The sequence below is a fragment of the Mustela putorius genome, unplaced genomic scaffold (assembly GCF_011764305.1).
Source record: "Mustela putorius furo isolate JIRA1106 unplaced genomic scaffold, ASM1176430v1.1 tig00003859_pilon_pilon_pilon, whole genome shotgun sequence".
NCBI lineage: Eukaryota > Metazoa > Chordata > Mammalia > Carnivora > Mustelidae > Mustela > Mustela putorius.
Genome location: NW_025422011.1, coordinates 28,589,600 through 28,611,192, shown reverse-complemented (window position 1 = coordinate 28,611,192; position 21,593 = coordinate 28,589,600). Strand labels below are relative to the sequence as shown.

The 21,593-nt window shown below is 50.5% G+C and overlaps 1 protein-coding gene across 1 annotated transcript in view; it reads left to right on the top strand.

Annotated features, from left to right (window-relative positions):
• The window catches only part of SPON1 (spondin 1), a 257,074-nt gene that overhangs the window by 209,338 nt on the left and 26,143 nt on the right, over positions 1–21,593 (top strand). Inside the window, exon 7 of the mRNA XM_004752023.3 lies at positions 19,618–19,682. Within this exon, the coding sequence (XP_004752080.1) occupies positions 19,618–19,682 (65 nt within the window). The remainder of the gene's footprint in view (positions 1–19,617; positions 19,683–21,593) is intronic.

Below are 21,593 nucleotides of genomic sequence, written 5' to 3'. Positions count from 1 at the left end.
CCAATGTCACGTTTTAAAGCCTGTTTCTTATTGGGTTTTGTACCACTGCCTCCGTCGTAACCCACATTCCGTCAAGTCACGACAGGTGACAGAGGCCTCGTGTGAAGAGGCAGGGGGCTTGTTTGGGAAATCTGTGACCTCCTAGGCGGTACCTCCTCACCTTCTTTTCAAGGCATCTTAATACCTAGAGTCACATAACAAAGGTTCCATTGACCTGAACCATTTTCCAGACATTTTTTAAATGACAGGTTCCTGCGCGCCACCCAGAGATTCTAATTCAGTAGCTCCAAGGTGGGACCGGAACGTCAGTAGACTCCACAGGTCTTCATCTGGTTCTGCAGCACAGCCCGTTTGGGGAGCCCTGGGCATTCAGGGCCCCCCCACCCCATGAATCTGGATGTTCCCTACATCTTGACACCAGGTGACCGTAATGAGGCCCCCTCCCTCATGTTCACCATCATGAGGCCAAAAAATACCATCGGCCTCCAGCTTAAATGCCATCCCTTTCCCACTGCCCGCGTGATCAGCTACTAAATGTTTAACCATCAGACTCAAAAAAAAGAGAGAGAGAGAGAAAGAAAAAAGAAAATCCCCAATAGGGAGGGTCTGCCTATGGTGTAGATAGCCAATTGCAAGCTACTAACTCCCTGAACAGAGTTGGGCAGAGGTGTGTCTAATCAGCTCTCGTGAGCCAATCAGTCAGCCCCGCCACGCCGCCCCTGTCCCACCCACCCCTCACTTATCTCCAGAGAGCTGACTAGCTTCGGCTCCAGGAGCAGGAGCTCAGATCCCACAACACAGCCAGGGCTCCTCAGAAGTCAAGTTATCTCCATTTTTTTTTTTTAAAGTCCTCAGCCTATGAACAAATCCTGTAACAGGATTGACCAAATGGGGGTAATGCTATAACCAGAAAATCTAAAGCAATAAGATTGTGCTAATCTCAAGATCATTTATAAGAATTATAAAAATATTCATTTATACTTCATCAAAGTGGGGTTGGTCAGGAGCAGGACATGTTCAGAGTTGTTCAGAAGCCTTCCTTCATTCGGTCCTGTTTGGTGTATTTCTGTGACCTCTGGAATCGGGCCACATTCTCCTCGGAGGCTTTTCTGAACGTGAAGCTGGCCAGAAGGCCCCCCCAGTCCTCTGTCCCCTCTTGCACCTCCCACCCTCGTCCCTGACCCCCAAGCCCCCCGTCTCCCCACTCCCCAGATGTAGTTCACCGGAAATAGATTTTTCCCTCCTGCCTCTATTCTTTGCCTCTCAGGAATTTCCACAGCCAGGTAGCCTGTGTAGGGGAGGAAAATAATTTTCCCTTACCCATTTAGGTTCTTGACTAAGGCATTCCCACCCACCCCTGTAATAAAAAGAAAGATTAACAAGAGGGGAAAAAAATTAATTACATACATAGGGGAAACCCTCAAAAGGCAGCCAGGTAATCGAGGCTTATATACCATCCCAAGCTAGGGGAAGGAATAAGGGTCTGGGGCTTCAAAGGGAAGGAAGGCAATCAAGGGAAGGTGAGAAAAGGAAATATATGATAAAATTTGCTCCGCAATGCAGATAAGTCTCTCAGATGAAAATGCGATCTCTAGTGATAGCTCTCTTGCTGGTCCAGGGCCCCTCTCTAAATGTAATTTTCCTTTGGAAAAGGGTAACTTTCATTCTATTTTCAGTGCTTCTCCTGTGTCTGCAGTTTCTCAAAATAATCTTTGTGCCAAAGAGGCGTATTCTGGGGGTGGCACAGGCTCTCACCCTTCACCTGCCCCTGGACCTTATCCTGATGACAAAATGACCGTGTGACAAGAGTTAAACACAACAAGGAAAGGTCAGGGCACCCAGCTCCCTCTGCACCGCTGCGGATCGGCATTAGTTACAAATGATGGGCTCTTTCACGGGGCTCCAGCCTGGCAAGGGATCTGGCGGTGAAGAATTCTGGGTTTCATTTCCCTTACTTCTCTGAGCTACTTCTGGCAGGAACATTATAAGCAAATCAAATTTTGATCGGTCAAAGTCTCTAGGAGCTGCTGCCCATTCATTCGCTTATTAAACAAACATGTATTTATTATCTCCCAAATCCTGTGCTAGACAGTGGGAAAGCAGGGAATAGAGGTGAATGAGACACAGTCCTCCCTTTGAGGGACTCACAGCTGCGGGGGTACATAGATGCGTGCCTGTAAAAGGATAACTGCAGTTCTATGAGGTGGGTCCCATGACCAAGGTCAACATCGGGTACCTTGGGTGCACAGAAGAGGGGCAGCTACACTAAGCCAAAGCTTGAGCAACATTCTAAAAGGACCAGGAGGCATTAGGTGGATGAGAAAGGGTCAAGAGTCACCTTGGGGAGATGCAAAGGTATAATAGCTTGGAAAAAGCATTTCTGGCTCAAGAAACTTCAAGTAGTTCAGTAGGGAAGCAGCTACCTGAATGCGGATGCTTTGACATCAGAGGACACTGAGCTCAGGCTCTGGCTCCTTTGCTTATTAGCCACATGCAAGGGAGTGAATTGTTGGGTTTCTCTGAGCCTCATCCATAAACCCCACCTTATAGGACTGTTGGTATAGCCATGAGCTAAGGTCGTACCAAACACATAGACCGCAGTCAGTCCTGGGTGGCCAGTTGGGTGAGGAGGATGAAGAGGGTGGTGACCGGGATGGAGGGTGCTTGTGCAGGAGGAGATACGAGGCTGGAAGAGCAGGCAGAGCCAAAGCATGAACTCTGCGTTCCATGCTAAAAAATGACAACGGTATCCCTAGAGCCAAAGGAAGAAGGTCAAGAAGCGGAGTGAGCTGGTCCAATGTATGCTCTAGAAAGATCCCCGTGAGGCACTGGAGTGGAAGCAGGAGAGGAGCCCTGGAGGCAGGAAGGAATTAGGAGGCCCAGATACTCACAGGACGGCGGGACGAGGGCAGCGCAGTGGGGTGACCTCTGAGAGAGCTACCGATGGAAGCTGTGGCCTGTGATTTCCCAGACTTCCGAGCAGCTCCGCTCCCTCACAGCAGGGCCTGACCACGTAGAGGAAGAGAGAATCCAGGCTCCGGATATCGTTGGAATTCGCTGCTTGGTGCTTCCATAAACGTCCCACTCAGGCACACTAAAGTATGCTTTTTTTATTTAAAATGGAAACAGTAACAGTGGCGAGCTGCAGGGGGTGGGATCACAGGTTGTCTCTATATCACTCTTTTTGCCTTCCTCAATTTTCCGAATGTTCTACAATGAACATATTTTTGTCATAAGAGAAAAATCCATTATAAAAATGTTTTCTAAAGAAACAAAACTGCACATAGTTTCAATCAAAACAGCAATTCTTTCCTTACTACCTGAGTAGGGAAATGTTCAATTGAATTACAAATGGGGAAAGCAACTGTTGAGAGGATCCAACTTCAAACTCTGAAGGTGTTTATTTTCTTCCTTTTGCTTTGAAAGATTGTGCCAGTGAAGACAGACCAGAGACCTGTGGACAGTCTTTAGTTTGAAAAATAATAGTCGTTTTTATTGTGATTGCTTCTTTCCATGATTCTTACTTCAGGAAGCTTCAAGAACAGGAAAACTGCCCAATAGTAAGAGGTGATGAGCTTGTTGGTATTCTCTTTTTAAAGAAAACAAACATCTCCTCAAAGAGAAGTCCAAGTGACAGTAAGATCTCAGTGTGGACTGTAAAAATAAGGAATTACAAGTGGGTCCTGGGCGAAGTTTAGTGAAATTCAGTGAGAACTGCAGAAGAGATCTAAGAACTGAATTTTTCAGCTCCGTGCTCCAAAGCATTGAATGGCCATGCCTAGGTCCCATGTTCATGGAGTCACCTCAGATAGACATTTTATGTACCATTAGGCTGTCTTCTAAGAGGTAGCATCTTGACTACAATCTCCAACTTGAGTTTTTTGTTTTAAGTAACAATAATAGTAATGAAAAGAGTTCACATAGTTTTGTGGTCCGTCAAGTGTCTTGGCTTGTAATCCTCACAAGAAGCTTACATCTCTAACTCAAGTCTCATTGTAGAGATGGAAACAAGGAGGTTCCAAGAAGCTAATCAATTGGCCTGAGGCCACACAGCTAGAGGGCAGAGAATCAGGCCTCTGTCAGCGCTTCAGACTCGGTGCTACTCCCTCCTCTCCTCCCTTCTAACAACTGGTCTTGGTTACCTCATAGACCTACTGATTCAAAGGGTAAGGAGGGCCCATAGGGATCGTATTAGTTCCTCTTGCTGTTACAACAAATTACCACAGATTAAGTATTTTAAGATAAGGTAAATTTAATCCCTTATACTTGGGCAGATCAGAACTCCAGAATGAACCTCACAGGGCTGACATCATGGTGGGAGCCAGGCTGATTCCTTCAGGAGGCTCCAGAAGGCTCTTTACCTCTTCCAGAATGTCAGCGGCCGCTGGCGGCATTCAGAGATCTGTGGCCACATTGCTCCAATCTCTGCTTCCATCCTTACATTGCCTTCTCATCTTCTGTCATCAAACCTGTGCCTCCTTCTTACAAGGACACTTATATTGCAGGCCCCATGAATAATCCAAGATAGCCTCCCATCTCAAGATCCTTAATTTAATCACATCTTCAAAGTCCTTCTGGTTATAAGGTAACACTTACAGGTTCAAGGGATTAGAGCATGGATATCTGGGGGGGGGGGGCGTTGTTCATTGTTCAGCCTACCTTGGGAATATGTACTGAATGGTCCTTAAGTATAAAATTCTCTGAAATTGAGTTTAGGTCATAGCTCTTTTGAGTTTTCTATTTTTAACCTTTAAACATGGGGCTGTCATGTTTGCTTGCTTGCTTGTTTGTACTTTGAAGCAAAAGGAACTCTGACTCCCCACCGGAAGTAACCTACCTAAAACTCCATCTTCCTGCCATCTTTCCAGGATGTTTGCAGGGCTTCTCCAAGCTGGGTTTGGAAAGGAGAAAGGTAACTTCTCTCCTCTTGGGCCTCTTCTGCCTGCTGCTGTTTACTGAGCACCTACTGTGTGTCGGGAACTGTGCAAGCATTCTGCATTCCTTTCTAGCTTATTTAGATCTTGCTATAAGCCTGGAAGGTAGTTCTTCTCATTAGACCACTCTACGTACAGAATGAGAAAATCGAGGCCCAAAGAATTAAGTAACGTGTCCAAGGTTGCAGAGTTAAACCACAGAGCCTCTAAGACCAAAGCTCTTCATACCGTTCTTTTGCAAAATTAGAATATTCCCAAACCCAAGTAATATACAGACCTTTTTTAAGGGGCATATGTAAGCTCACAAACCCCTAGGGTTGAGTTGTAATTATTTTCATTATCATATTATTTAAATGTGTGCAAAGATAACTGGATATTAACTCTTTATGCTTATAGCTCTCATATGACCATAAAAGCAAAATAAGGATAATCATACTAATACAAGCCACGAACCTTTTAAAATGCTAATTAGGAACATTGCTTGAACGTGGTGGGTGATGCTGTTTTGTTGAAACGAATGTCTCACGATCCAGATTGGAGGCTGGCTGCCCTGACAGCGTCCTTCAGAGTTGACTGTGCCTGTACATCAGGGTCCCTCGGCCAAACTCCCCTGCCCCAACCACCTATGACACACACATCGTTTGGGTTTTACCTGTCTTTACCCATAGAGAGTGTCATTGATGTGCTTCTCTTTGATGTGCTAACTCTGCCTCTCCTTTTCCACTAACTGTAGCAGCTGGGCTCTCTGGGCAGCCCGTGGAGTCCAGATTGGCATGCTTGAAGTTAGGGACCACTCCTGGGAACCGTGCACACCTGGGTGGCGAGGGGATGGGGGAGGGGCGGCAGGCAGGAATGGGCAGGAGGAGAGGCTGAGCTGCATTGCATGCCCAAAGAGGGCCTCTGCCAACATCACATGAGGCAGTTTTATCTGGCCAATGCGATCCGGCAAAAGACCTGACAACTGAGGGCCACGTGTTTGCAGGTTTCCCAGCAGCTGGGGAAGGGGGCTCTAGGCAGAGAGCATCACAGTCCCCAGTAAAGTTGTACAGAGCAGCAGTGAGATATAAACACAAACACATCCTGGCTGCTGGAATTGCCTGGCACTGCTAGATTAAAGGACCCTCGAATAAAGAGAATATTTGGGGAGAATAAAAACTTTCATTTACTGGACATTCAGTATATTTGATTACGCACCTATTGTGTGATGGGAGCTTTGCTGGATACCTTCTGGTGGGAAGACACATAAGTGAGCAAATACTCATGCAAATAATAATAATGCAACATGGTAGAGGTAATGGAGAGAGAGGATCTGGGGGTAACAAGAAGGCATCACCAGGGCAGAGAGGTAGAGGAATGGGAGATGTGGGGCACAGGGCACAAAGTTATAGTTACATAGGGTGAATAAGTCTAGAGATCTAATGTACAGCACCGTGACTGCAGTCTAAAATACTGTATTGGGGGTGCCTGGGTGGCTCAGTGGGTTAAGCATCTGACTCTTGATTTTAGCTCAGGTCATGATCTCAGGATCATGGGATCAAGCCCCGTATCAGGCACCGCACTCAGCAGGAATTCTGCTTGAGACTCTCTGTCTCCTCTGCCTCTGCTCTTCCCCACACTGGTTCTCTCTCTCTCTCTCTCAAATGAATCTTTTAAAAATAAAAAGAAATAAACGATTTTATTGGATACTGGAATTTGCTAAGAAAGTAGATTCCTAGCACTCTCACCACAAAAAACAAAAAGGCAACTATGTGAAGCAATGAATATGTTGATCGGCCTGAGCGACATGTCTCTGTGAGCCGTACACCTCATTTATTGCCCTTGACTTTACTCTCCTTCCCAGATACTGCTTCCCTGCCCGCCCCCACCCCCAACGGAAGGTTTGCAGCAAGCCCTGCGTTAAGCAAATCTTTGGCATCACTTTTCCAATGACATTTGCTCACTTTGTGTCTCTGTATCTCATCTTGGTCATTTCTGCCAATTTTTTGGTCATTTTTTTTTTCCCAGTAACTTTTTAGTAATTCTCATCAAACTTCTTCGCTGCAATTATATTTGTTGTGTTGATCAGTGGTTGTGACTCTCCGAAAGCCCAGATGCCGGCTAGCATTTTTTGGCAATAAAGTATTTTTTGATGACGCACATTGTTTTTTTAGACATAATTCTCTTGCACCCTTACCAGACTTCAGAGTGGTGTGAACATAACTTTTATAGGCACTGGGAAGGCACAAACTCATTTGACTCCCCTTATTGTGATACTGGCTTCTTGGGGGTGGGCTGGAACTGAACCTACGCTTTCTCTAAGGCAGGCCTGTATCTCTATAGCAAACCATGGTGTTGTACACCTTAAATACATACATTTCTACTCAAAATATTAGGCCTTTCAAAGGAGGAGTTGCTTGAGAGGATAGGGATATGTGCCCGTAAGTGGACAATCACACAGAAGGAAGGGGCTTGGAGACATGTGCATTTAGGAACTAAGTTGTATTACCATTCTCTGGGCCCTTTACTTATGCCATCTCCCTCAACCCTCATGTACTATGATTAATCTACTAGAGGACATGCCCACAAGAGCAGGGACTTTGTTGTCTTGTCCACTGCCTTGTGCTCTGTGCCCAGCACAGTCTGACCCATAGAAGGAGCTCAACAACCCGTGTTTTATGCATGAAGAATCCTCTCAGAGAAGATGAGCGACTTTCCCAAACTTACACAACATGTAAGTGGCTGAGCCAAGATTGGAACGTGGGTCTCACTTATCCCACCACTCTGCTCCTTAATTCCTGGTCCCTGGTGCCACAGTCAGAACTAGAAGCTGGTTTTCATGGCCAGGGAAATGTCCATTACCAAGGAAAGACTGGCAGAGGCCAGCTTCTTACCTTCCCGGAGGGACATTCCTTGAGTGTCCCGGCAGGGCACAACGTCTCCTGTTACCTCTGCAGTCTGTCCCCAACCTCTTGTGAGGACATAATGTGGGGGGGAGAGGTCTCAGGAATGAGAAGGGTTAAGCTTTTACAGCTTACTGAAGCTGTTCCTTTGCATTTAAATAGCACTATTGAAGAAAGCAGCCTTTCTGGAATCTTATTTGATGCTAACGTTCTGAGCACCTTAAGGCACGCCTATTTCTCCACCCGTACAGGTCATTTGGAGCTCCATTACTTAATAATTTGAAAGCTTTTTACGGAAATCAGTGGATGAAGGGAGCTGATGAAGTGAAATGTTATTATGTTTAAGGACCCAGCAAAACAGGCTCACAGGACAGTACCTGAAGCTTCTACCTTGCTTTCTCATTCAGTGTAGGGTATTTTAGAGATCATCTCATTAGTGATACAGCTCTTTTGAAAATGAACCCAAAGTCTGCAGCCCAATGTAAAAACACATATATGCTTTTATATCATCTTTTTTTCACTTTGTTATATGGTCTTTTTTTTTTTCAGATGTTATTTATTTATTTTAGAGAAAAAGAAAGAGCATGTGGGCAGGAGGAGAGAGAGGAGAGACTTACCCAGACTTTGTGCTGAGCATAGGGCCGATGCAGGGCTCGACCTCAGGACTCTGAGATCACAACCTGAGCTGAAATCAATGCACCCCCCCCACTCCTGCTCTGTGGTCTTCGGAGTCATCATTAAAGGAGCTGTATCACAAACGAGATCATCCCTGAAGTATATTAAATTATAGAAAACGGGGTACAGTTTGTGTACTCATCTATTTGTATAATAATCTCGCTACTATTGTGCAAATAAATGGTAGGGGTAGGGCGCTTGGGTGGCTCAGTCGTGAAGCGTCTGCCTTCACCTCAGGTCATGATCCCGGGGTGCTGGGATGGAGCCCCGCATCGGGGGCTCAGCAGACTCTGCTTCTTCCTCTCCCTCTGCCTCACCCCTGTTCATGCTCTCTCTCTCAAATAAATTAATAAAATCTTGAAGAAAAAAAATAAAAGAATACTTGAGTGGCTTTGTCAGTGAAACGGTCCTCACATCCCCACCTCTGCAAGCCTGGCTCTCCCTCATACACCCTCCCTTGCTTTGCTGTCCCCAGAGAGTCCATCAAAGTGTGGCGCCCTGTGACTGCTCACCGTGCAGGGAAGGCCAGCTCGGTGAGACAGGGACTGGCGTCACTCGTGTTCGGACCTCGCAGTGGAGCCTGGCAGAGGGTGCGGGCTCTCCCAGGATCTGCTGCCTATCCCCGCCCCCCCCACCTCCAGCAATGCCCATAACCTCAGCCATCAGTAGCCAGGCCACCGCAGCTGGCTTTTCCCTTCCCTGGCTCTGGCTGGAAGGCCTCCCCTCGATCACGGGTCTGGATCTGGCTTCTCATCTTATCAAGGACCCCACTCGTGCAGGTGCACCCCCCTCTCTCCCACAACAGCCCTTTCTCTTTCTGTATTAGATTATACCCTTCCACATACAAACGAGTCGTGATGTCACTCATCTTTTTTTTTTTTTTTTTTTTTTTTTTTTTTGGTCAGAGAGAGAGCGAGCACAGGCAGAGTGGCAGGCAGAGTCAGAGAGAGAGGCAGGCTCCCTGCGGGGCAAGGAGCCCGACGTGGGACTCGATCCCAGGACGCTGGGATCATGACCCGAACCGAAGGCAGCTGCTTAACCAACTGAGCCACCCAGGCGTCCCTGTCACTCATCTTTTAAAGAATAATCACATGTCCTTACTGCTACCGCCGGTTTTCTCACCACCACGCACAGCAGACTCCTGCAAAGAGCTGTCTGGGCCCGCTCCGGCTGTGTGGCCTTGCCCACTTGCCTTTCCTAAACCCGCTTCAGCTGCAATTTCAGCAGTGACCAGCGAGGCAGGGGTGGCAGCAGTGAACAGGTAGCTGGACCTGCCTCCCTGGGGCAGAGGGGGCAGAGGGGACAGTGGGGACAACAGGAGAGCTTTGCAGAGGCCCTGGGGCAGAACCTAGTGCCCTCCTGCCTCACTGGCGGTCCCGAGTCAGGCTCTTTTCCATCCCACCCTCTTCTCTCTCTCTGCCCACTTCCCAGCTTCTCTGTCGTGTACCTTTAACTACCACCTATATGCTGATGCCTTTCAAATTTATTTCTCCAGCCTGGACTTGTCCCTTGAACTCCAGCCTCATATATCCAGCTGCTGACAAGACACCTCCCCTTGGAGTCATCCTTGACCCCTCTTTGTTTTACAACCCCCATCCATCACCAAGTCCTTCTGTGTCTCCCTTTAAAATAATGCCTTGCTCCCACTGTCTCCTCCGCTCCCGTGGCTCTCTCCTGGTCTGATGCCCCTGCCTGCCCCCTGCTGGCCCCCTGCCGCCCCTCCCTGTGCCCCACTAGCATGTACGCTCCCACAGCCATCAGCAGAGTCCTCTGAGCCTATCGATCAAGTCACACTCTGGTGTATGCAGACCCTTCGGCGACATCTCAGTCTGGCAGCACTCCTAAGAAGTGCCCTCGGACCCCTGGGAGGGCCGCATGGGCCAGAGGCTTCCTCTAGCTTGTCACTAATTAATCTTTTAATTAACTCACCCGTGATTCATCTCTTAATCGTCCCCTGCACACCTCCTCCAACCCAAGCCGATGCTGGGGGCACAGGGAGGACACAGTTCCCAGCCCTGCTCTCCCACTGGCTTCTGGGACCAGACCTGGACTGGAGCGGTCCTCAGAGGAAGGCAGAATAGAGGGGATGGGGAAGGCAGGAAGAGGGGCGAGGGGTGTCCAGTGCTGTGCTGCGGAGGCCTGGGGCGCTGCTCTTCCAGGTCATGTCACAGGCACCTTCAGCCCGACCTGACCTGGCTTCCTCAGGGCCCCTGCCTGTTGAAAAGCAGACAGCTTCTGCTGAACGTCCCCTCTCGCGCGTGACGTCAGTCTCGCCCGGCCTGGCCCCTTTTCAGCCTCTCTGCTCTGGCCCTGGCACTTAGTTTTTTTGGATGGCTGGAGACCGACGGGGTCAAAGGTGGGATAGAGGGCGCAGGAAGAGCAGGTGGGAGAGAGACGGACATGCCCCAGCGACCTCCCCAGCTCCCTCTGCCCCCTGGGGCACACTTTCATGAGCATTACAAGGGACAAAATGAAAAAGTCTGGAAAATGAGGTTAAACCCGGGATTGACACTTCAGTCACCAAAGGACGAGCTGAATCGATGCTTGTGGCTACTAGAAGCACACAGAAGGAAGGCGCTCTCTCTCAGGTCACGGGGCGATGCCCTTCCCCAGCGTGTTCCACCTGCCGGAGTCGGGTGAGCGAGGGGGGACAGTGAGTCGGAGCCGGGGGCGCCTCTGATGGGCCCTTCCCCTCCGGTTTCAGAAATGCCCAGCTGCTTTCACAAAACCGTCTCACGGGAAAATTGTTATCTACGGCCATTATGCAATTTTCCCATCCGAATTACAGGCTATGTTTGAAAAGAACTCAAAAGAAATTGAATTTGAAATGCTTCTGTGCAACCACATCATCTTCTTGGGGATCTGTAAATGGGCTTCACATACCTTCTCTGGCTCTCAAATAGCGGCTCAGACAGTGGCTTGTGACGGCAACAGCTGCAGCTGCCCAGGGGTGAGGCTGCCTATGGGCCCTTAGGCATGGCCAGCCCGGGTAGCTGGGTGAACACCAGCGGTCGACTAGGGTTTGTGAGCTCTGACCACAGTTCCTAATGCGGCCCCCTGTCCTGGCCCTTCTCTCTCCCTTGAGTTCAAGCAGTTCCAGCAGAGCCGTCTGGCTGGCACTCCCCCACCCTACCCCTGCCCTTGCCCATGCCCATGCCCTCCAGCCCCCTGCTGAGATCTTTGAGCCCTCCTTCCCACGTCTGGGCCGACAGAGTGGACCAAGTCTCGGAGAACACCAGCCCTTCCTCTTCACAGCCTCTCATCCATTCAACAAACACTGTTTGAGCACGTTCCAAGCCCGGTCCTAAGTACTGATGGTACAGCAGGGAGCAAAACAGAGGAAAGCTCTTGCCTGCGGGGGGGCCCCTACTCTAGCAGGGGGAGATAGACCATAACAAGTAAATAAGCAGGGATGCCTGGGGAGCTCAGTCGGGTAAGCGACCAATCTTCATTTCCACTCAGGTCATGGTCTCAGGGTTGTGAGATCAAGCCCCACGTCCAACTCCTCACTGAGTGGGTGCCTGCTTGAGACTCTCTCTCCCTCTCTCTCTGCCCCACCCCCTGCTCCCTGCTCGTGCTCTTTCTCAAAAAAAAGGGAGGGGGGTGCCCAGGTGGCTCAGTCGGTTAAGCCTCTGACTCTTGGTTTCAGCTCAGATCACGATCTCAGAGTCATGAGATGGAGTCCCATATCGGGCTCTGAGCTCCGCAGGATTCTGCTTATAGGATTCTCTTCCTCTGCCCCTCCCCCAGCTCCCTCCCTTCCTCTTCTCTCTCTCTCTCTCTCTCTCAAAGAAATAAATAAATATTTTTTAAAAAGGTAAATAAACAAAGTCCACAGTATATTGGACAGTGACCAATGTGATGAAACAAACGCAATCAGATAAAATGATGGGGATGTGCCAGGATGAGGAACCATCAGGGCACTGCTATTTTTTTATTAAATCCCTTTTTTGAAAGAGAGAGAGAGAGAGGCCGAACTCACCCAAGTGAGGGAAGGGGGAGAGGGGCAGAGGGAGAGGGAGAACCCCAAGGAGATTCCATGCCCAGTGCAGAGACTGACATGGGGCTCAATCTCATGACCCTGAGATCACGACCTGAGCCGAAACCAACTGTGGGTCTCTTCACCAATGGAGTCACCCAGGCACCCCCCAGGATTTCTAGTTTTAATAGTGGTGTCGGGGGAGACCCCAGGAGAAGGTGGCATTTGAGCAAACACCCGGAGGAGGCAAGGAAACGAAGCTATGAAACCTGGAGGACGGTGTTCCTGGCACAGGGAACAGCAAGTGCTAAGTGTGGCCGGAGTGTCCGAGGACACATGAGATGTCCCGAACGACTAAACCAAACAGAGCGAGGGACAGAGTCCTAAGGGATAGAGTGAGTGAGGTAACAAGGGGCGGCATTGCCACTGAATGGGCTGGGGAGAACTGGGCTGGCCAGGCGGGGGAGAGGAAGGTCACAAGTTTGGTTTCAGAGATGTTGAGACACGGATTTGACACACTGATTTGACGTCCAGATGAAGATGTTAAACAGGTGATAGACACGGTAGACGATTAAACTTCAGTCATCGTCAGTGTAGATGTAATGGTGCTTGGAGGCCTAAGACAAGCTGAAACGGTAAGGCAACATGGAAGAGGGTCAAGGCTTGAACCCTAGTGGTTGGAGAGGGGTCAGCAGAGCAGACTGAGAAGGAACAGGTGGTGAGGTGAGAAGAGACAGAGGTGCCAGAGCCAGGTACAAAGGGCTTCAAAGCAGGGGGAGGGAAGAGCTGTGTCCAACGCTGCTGAGGAGGTCATGGAAGCTAAGAGCTGGGCGCTGACCCCGGGCAGCGGTGAGGTCATCAGTGACCTTGACCAGAGTAGTATGAGAGGAAGGAGACATCTCAGTCACTTCATCTGGAAAATGGGAACCATTTGCCTGCCTACCTCAGAGTTCTGCAGTGCGGACCTCAGGAGACCACGGGCAAGCCAGAGAGCACCACCAATAGGAACTATCTGTTTTTATTTATGACCCAATAAACCCAGAGCCTGTTGAAACGATTGGAAACTATGACGTTGGGCACAATTGATTTTAAAGATGCTTATAGCTCCATTATCACCTCATAAAATGGCTCATTTCCTGCTGCTCATCACCAAGACACCCACCAAGGGACAAAAAGTTCCCTTCAGACATGGAAGCCATCAGGGTTGATGTTTTTAATGGGTAGTATGTGGGAATCCTGGGAAAGGATAGAAGTAAACGGTGGAGCCGAGCACGGTTCGCCAGAGACCTTTTAGCTAAGATCCCAGGCACTGCCCTCACAGAGGGATCTGGGTGACCCTATGCTCAAAGCACCAGTCTTTGGGGGAAACTGTCCGCCAGGGGCAGCGATGCTCTTGCTGAAAAACGAACAAAATGGAAGAGAGACGAGCACAAGATGGAGAGGAGGAACAGGCAAAGTGAAAAAAGCAGGAATTTTGGAGTCAGACGCATCTGTATTGGAATCGTGGTTCCTGGGTGGGCTTCACCAAGTCATGTGACTTCTCTGAACCTCTGTTTCGTGGTCTACAAAATGAGATGGTAGCTGTTCCCAAAGGTTTCCCTAAGAAACAAGCTGATGAATGCGAGGAAAGGCACGATTTGGGGCGTGGGGCTGTCTGTGCGAGCACGCGGGTCACTGCGTGTGCATTTCATACCGTTGGATTTCCCCCCTTCAGGAGCAGCTCCTCTCCAGCCCAGGAACCCGGGCCCTCCCCTGCTCTGCATCGGAACCAGTTCTCAGGGCAGCATTAACACTGCCAGTGTTGTGAACACCGTCCGAGTGTGGCTGTAACGTTCAGAACTCAGAATGAGCTAGGACATGCCCCGGGGCCAGCAGAGGCGCCGGTGGACAGGGGGTGCCCTGACCTTCCGCGGAGCCTGGCCTTTCTGCACCTCAGCTCAGCCTCTCAGCTCCTCTCTGCCTGGCTTCACAGCGTGACCAGTGTGGTCTCCAGAGTCAGACCAAGGTTGAACTCTAGCTCTGTAATTTGGCCAAACAGATGTGTTTCTGAGAATTAAAAGTGTCACCCTGCCTACCTTGCAAATGCGTTGTAAGGATAAATGCTCTATGAAGGTAATCGGCAAGATGCCCGGCACATCCAAACAATAGATCCGTGTCGTTACTGTTGGTTCTTCTACTTGCTTTGATCAGTTTCCCTCTGTGATTATGGACTGCACCCCGTTTCTCTTCCTGTGGGGAGGAGGCAGGTTGTCCGGGATGACTCCCAGACTGTAGGGCTAGGGCAGGACGTGCTTTGTGTCACCGGCAGCAAAAGGGGCATTAGGAGGAGGAAAGAGGTTGTGGCTCAGGACGGGGAGGTGAAGGTTCAGGCAAACGTAGGCACACAGGACAGAAAGGAGGTGAGGAACAAGGCGGGGAGGACATGACGGACCCTGGCCCTTCACTGTGGGCATGACCGAGATGCCCAGAGCCCTCTGGCATCACCCTCCATGGAAGGGTCAATGTTGGGTGGGATTGGTTCTGACACCAGCCCCTACCCAGTCCTTCAGACCCACATTCTTACTCTCAGCTCTGCTCAGACTTGCTGTGTTCCTAATACCAATATGATTTCCACCACCAACCTGTCCCCGGCGTGCTTTCCCCCTGCAACATGACCCTCCTTCCTCCAGATCTGACCTCAGCCTGGGGCCCCTTGGGAGCTGTGTGATTCCCAGTTGGTGTCAGGGGCTCTGAAGTCTGAGTACGGCTATAACATCTTCACAGTATTTTTACCAAAGGCAGGACAAAAGAACTCATCCCCGTGAAGATGGACACGAGTGACCTGTGGTTTCTTTGAGGCTTTTAGTTTTAATTGGCATATCTCTGGAAAAGTGCTAATGTCATCCAGAAGAGGCATGAACTGTGAATACCCTGAAATACTTGGTTTGAAAAGAGTCCTAGGGGAGATGTAGAAGGGCTCTAAGGATTCTTGAAAGATCCTTTCTGTGCCTCAGAGGCTTGTTAAAACAGCTTTTCATTTAAGTCGAAAGTGTGGATTGCTTACTCTGACTTTAAGTTCTTCATTCATCAGAATGGAAAATGCCCAGCGCCCCCAGTGGCCCCACCCAAGGCTCACCCAGCTACATAAACCTCTATCATATGCTCCCTGAGACTCAGAGCTTGGCTTTAAGTGAGGGAGTGTTCTCCCGAGGCTTGGTGGGTTTGGAGATGCAACTGTGTGTTTCATAATCTGTGCTCAAGCATCGCAAACTGATTCTCCCACCAGCTTGAGAATGTAAATGAGAGTAAGAAGAGTAGCTAATATATGCTTATTCGGGCACTGTATTAGCACATGCTGTGAATTATGTCATTTAGTCCCACAACAACCTCATGTAGTAGAGATTCTTTTTATTTTTGTTTTTAAGATGTATTTATTTTAGGGAGGGGGCAGGGGCAGAGGGAGAGGGAAAAGCCCGGAATCTCAGCAGAGCCCCCACTGAACGCAGAACCCGACACGGGGCTCCATCTCACTACCCTGAGGTGGCACCCTGAGCCGAAACCAAGAGCCGGCTGCTTCACCGACCGCGTCGCCCGGGTGCCCCAGGACTGAGACTCTTTTTAAATCCCATTTCACAGGTGAGAAAGCTAGGAGAAGTCCAGGGACTCGCCGGAGGACACAGAGTTAGCTAACACCGCAGTCTGTATTTGAACTCAGGCGTGATTCTAGGGTTTATGCTCTCAAACGCACTCCTCTCCCACGGGCTGGGCTCAGTAAATACTAAAATGTTTGATAGTACTCAGGGTGCCCAAAGTTGTGGCAACGTGGGCACCTACACATTCTTGCGGGGGGGTGTAAATTGGTACAGATTTTTGGAGCACAATTTGGTAGGTGCTACCAAAATGATACATTTGCTTCATCTTTTAACGGTCCCTGGCAATCCATAACACGGGAAGCCTTGGGTTTGTAAATAAATACATATGCGAGTGTGCACCATAGTATGGTGTGTGGAGACAAACATCCACCAATAAGGCTGGGGAAGTAAATTACAGAAGGTCCGCACTATGGAATTCCACTATACATCGGACGCTTCGCTTTTTCAACAATTTGCTGAGTATCCGTCGCAATGGATACGGCCATGAACAGGCAAGCCAGGCACTCTCCAACCCTGCAGAGCTTGGGTTCTGCCAGAGAACTCGGATAATTCACAAATTTTTAGTTTAAGTACATTTTCCGTAATGCTCCTGCTTTCTTAGTTGAGTGAATAACGCAGATGATCCCAGACACGTGACAACAAAGCTGTCGCCCGTGCAGGTGGCATGCCACCGCTAGATGGAACAATTCACAGCAAGAAGCTGTCCTAAGGCCCACCCACGTGCCTGCACCACCCTTGGAGCCTCCATCGTGCTCAAAATTATAGGTAGAATTTCATTGCCGTAAACACACACTAACAGAGCGCCCCACCAACTTTTGTTGCATTATATACTGCAAAAGTAGAATCAATATGACCTTAGTTGGGGCTTGAAAACTGAGATTTCAATGCAATGCAAGGGAAACCTGCAGGGCTAGCGGACTCGGTGGCCATCTGACCTCCACCCACATTGGTTTTACTTCTTAATAAAGTATTTCTTCAAGGGCAGAGGGAGGGATGATCATCAGACAATATCTCATGACTTGGATCTCCCAGCTTGGATTCCTCTTTACTACCGCTTGACTTGGTTTACCATAGTTTGAAGATCTGAAACACCGAAAAGCAGCAAAAAGATTGCTGTGATGCAGTATCTACTGCCATGGGAAGTTTCCCATGATATATTAAGGAAAAAATTTTAAATCATGGTGCAGAATAAGATATTCGGTATGATGCATTTTTGTGGGGAGAGTTCTGATGCGTGCGCACACGCGTGCACACACACACACACACAGTTGCACACACATAGTAAAAGGTCTGGAACGATACCCACCAAACTGCAACATTCTGGAGAAGGAGGCAGAAGGCAGGGAGCTGTTCGGGTGGAATATGGTCCACGTTCACACTGTGTGCTTCTGTGATGCTAAATTTGGCTACAGTAAGCGTGTACACTTCTGCTTATGCAATATTCCGTATCTGTAAAATCGAAGGAAAACAAAGTACACCAGAGCTGGAGGATGAAGGCCGTGTCCGAGAACTCGGGAATCAGGATGTTATCGTGGAAGTGGTGGGCAGCCGCTGAAGGGCCGAGGCAGGGAATGGAGACGGTGGGATTTGCAGCCTTGTGGAGGGTGTACTGGGCGGGGGGCGGGGGGGAGAAAGTGTGGAGGCTGTGGAAGGGCTCACAGGACCTTGCAGACCGTGAGCTTGGGCTTGGACTTGGAGCCTGAACTCTGGGAGGGGCGGGAGATGGGGAAATGGAGGCACGCTGGAGGAGGAGCAGGCTTCTGGGGGACGGATAAGATGATACAGGGAACCGGGTCACGGGATGCCCCTCGCCTGCCTTGTGTCTCACACGTGACGTCATGCCGGACAGCCTCTCTCAGCCCTTCCCCAGATATTTATTAGAAATGAGTGAGGGAGGGGCGCCTGGGTGGCTCAGTGGGTTAAGCCTCTGCCTTCGGCTCAGGTCATGATCTCAGGGTCCAGGGATCGAGCCCCTCATCGGGCTCTCTGCTCAGCGGGGAGCCTGCTTCCCCTCTCCCCCTCTGCCTACTTGTGATCACGCGCTCGCTCTCTCTCTCTGTCAAATAAATAAATAAAATCTTTAAAAAAACAAACAAAAGAGATGAGTGAGGGATGTGTTCCCAACCAATGAACCAGTCTCCCACGAGCCGTGTAAACCACTCAGTTGGGACCGAGAAATGCTCTCCTTGCAGCCACGTGATTGTGGGGGTGTCTTTGCATCCAAAGATTCTTCCCCTGACCAAAAGAGGGAACTGTCAGGGAAGCCTGAGCTCACGAAGAGGCCTTTGCCTCTGCCAGCTCGTTCCCAAAACCCTCTGTGGGTGCCCGAGCCAAGCTGGATCTGGCTGAGCTCCCATCCTCTTAAAGGCCCACCCCACCATGGGCTGCAGGTGAGGGGCTCCGGGCCCAGAAGGCTTTTCATAATCTTTGCACCTGAGCCTGGGGACACCTCCGACCTCCTTCCAGTTTCCTGAGGGCTGTGGGATTTTCTGGGGATGGTCCCCACCAGTTCACCCTAAGTATGTTCGAGGCACTTATGCCAGACATGGCTCTAAGGACAAGGGCAGAGCTCTGAGCCAGCCTAGCAAGCCTCTGCCCCCCGCCCACAGCCTGGAACTCAGGGACCTGTTTGGTCGGCAACAAAGTTCTTGCTTCCTCAGCTGGTGACATTTCAGGTTTTTCTGGACATAGTGGATGGTGGTGTCTGAGCACTGCTGGGCCCCACCAGGGGAAGGGGAGATCCAGGACCAGCTGAATCCCCTCCAGGAAAGGTCCCTAGCCAAAGCCACATCTGGGCCTGTGGAAGTCTTCAGCCTTGAAAAGGTTTATGCTATTCCTGTGCCCCGATGTGTAATTGAAAATAAAAACCCAAATTGCAAAGTTTAAGCTAGATTTTTGCCCCTCATTGATGCCTTAATACTTTCCTTCAAAATGCTAATTATCAAATTCTTCCTCAAAAAAAAAATCATTTTAAACGCCCATGCCATACGCTATCCAGAACAAAATAGAGCAGAATAATATGAGGGGCATGGGGGGGAGAGGGGGTTCGCCCCAGACTCTGTTCTGACCTCCTTGTCCAAGGGAGTCCGGTCACGCGTGCAGGTCTCAGCAGCAGGAGAGGCCCCAGTAAGGACAGGCCTCCAGAGCCGGTGTTGGCTACACTGCAGCTCCTCGTGTAGCCAGTGCCTGACTGCAGAGCACAGGACCTGCGCTCCAGGCTGGCCACATAGAAATCTGGCCATCCGGAGCTAAGTCCAGGTCAGAGCTCTGGCTACTGTGGGGGAGGGGTGGACGGAGCTGGAAAACAAAGTGGGGCTCAGGGGCCCCTGTGTGTGCACCACCCCCACCCCCTGGGATGGCCGAGGCTGCAGGGCCTTCCTGGGGGGGAGGGGGATGGCTTCCCGGGAAGGGGGAGCCTCAGCAGCAGGTAAGGGAGTGGACAGTGTCACCAAGTCAAAGCTCTCTTGGCCCAGGTGCCCAGCTCTCCTTACTGAGTATCTCTGGTCCTTTTTTTGCAGAGTGATGAGGTCCTCACTGTCATCAAAGCCAAAGCACAGTGGCCGGCCTGGCAGCCTCTCAACGTGTAAGTAGCAAGCAGACCTCAGCCATGGCTAGCCCTGGTCTAACCTCGCACTCAGAGCTGCCAGCCCCTGGCCACCGCCTGCTGGCGAGGTCAGCAGCGCTTCTCGGGCACACGAGCGTGTGAGGCTCACTGCCCATGTGTGGGCTCCACACCAGCCCCTGTCCCCTCAGGAACACAGGCTTGGTCTCCGTTTCCCCCCACAGCTCTACCACCACAGAACCAGACACAACGATTAATCATTCTGTGTCTGCTCATGCTCCTGGCTCAGGCCGAACCTGCCTTTGTACACAGGGTACTCACCCGAGGCCAGGGCCCCCTCACGGAAAGCCAGATTTACCCCAGGTTCCCTTCTCAGTCCCCATCTCTGTTCTGTCTACTCTGTCTCTTGAAGATTTCATCCTCCCTTGCACTTTAGTGACCAAGGGTGTGCTCATGGCCCTCCCCAGGACTACTCCCCAGAGTAGCTTTGTAGGTAACTAGGCAGACATGCACATAGGTAAGTAGACAGATCAACCGTCCACCGGTTTCTTGGACACCTCTCTCTAGAGCGCGTACATGGATCTCAAACTCCTCATATCCAAAATGGATCCCATCACGAAGTGATGGATCCTGCCTTCTTCGTATCACACACATGAGTCTCCCCTGACCCTTCTCCCACTCTGAGTTCCGACCGCCACGTTTTCTCACCTGGACCGCTTCAACTCTTCCCTCTTCCATTACGCTGTCACTGGAGTGATCTTCTAAGAATCCAAATCCGATTGTGTCCTGCTCTCCTCAGAATCCCGCCATGACCTCTCTTAGTCCCCAGCATCCCTTTGGGAGGCCACTGGGGGCCAAATACACCCCAGCCCTTGCCTCCTTTTCCTCAGGGCTCAGGTCTCGTTCCTCCCTACACCACACTCGCTCGGGCTCGCTGAGTCCCATCCAGTTCCTTGAGCGGGCTCTGGTTTCGCCCATCCCCTGAGGATGCCAGGCTGGGAGCAGAGTTCCCGCCAGCCCCGTAAAATGGTTTGCGAAGCCTGGCTCGGCCAGCCAGTCTCTGGAGTAGTCTGTATCCGCTAATGGTGGTATCGACGGAGACAGCGACAACACCGGCAATGCTGAGATTCTGCTCAGCAGCAAACTCGGAATGATAGGAAGGGGTGAGGTAGCAGGAACGGCGGCACCTGCCGGGAGCAGGAATCGTGCCGTGCCAGGCACCTGGTGGCCACCTCTTTAACCATTCGGCTAATCGGCGGTTCATTCCCCACAATGTGCCAGCCCTATACCAGTCCCGCCCTGTGGCATGCACAGCGGGGGCATGGGGTGGGGAGAGATGGACAAAAAGCAGAGTGCTACCATTCCAGAGCTGCCCTTTGCACACGTTCAGGTGGGACCACATATATGGACTAGATAGACTATGACCTCATCATGGTAGCCAAGAGGTTAAATATTAAGATGAAGCTCTCAGTGGCTCCAGGAGAGGTCACGAAGGCCTTGTTCAGGAGGCGTCACAGGGCAGAGTCTGGAAGGATGCTTCTCGCCCTGGAGAGGCCCAGATCTGGGCAGCTCTGAGGCCCACACTTGGACAGCTGACCCAGGGCTAGCTGCGTGGAGGCCTGGTCTAGCTTACTGCGATCTCCTCAGAGGAAACTGGGCCCAGAATGGCTGAAAACCTGCCAAGCCCTGGAAGTGCCTTTCCCTGAAAGGAGAAGCCACAGAGGCAGGCCCTGCCGCCCCAGCTCTCCCATGGTAGGTGGACATCTGTCTGTCCCTGGCCTGTCCCATCAAAAGCACGGCTTTTGTGAATTCACAGAGGCCCTGAGCCTCCTCACGTAACTATCATCAATCAGAAAGAAAAGTCCAAGCATGAATCCTGTTTGCTCAGGCTCTCCTCAGCTGCTCCCAGCGCCCATAAGCTGTACGTGCGGG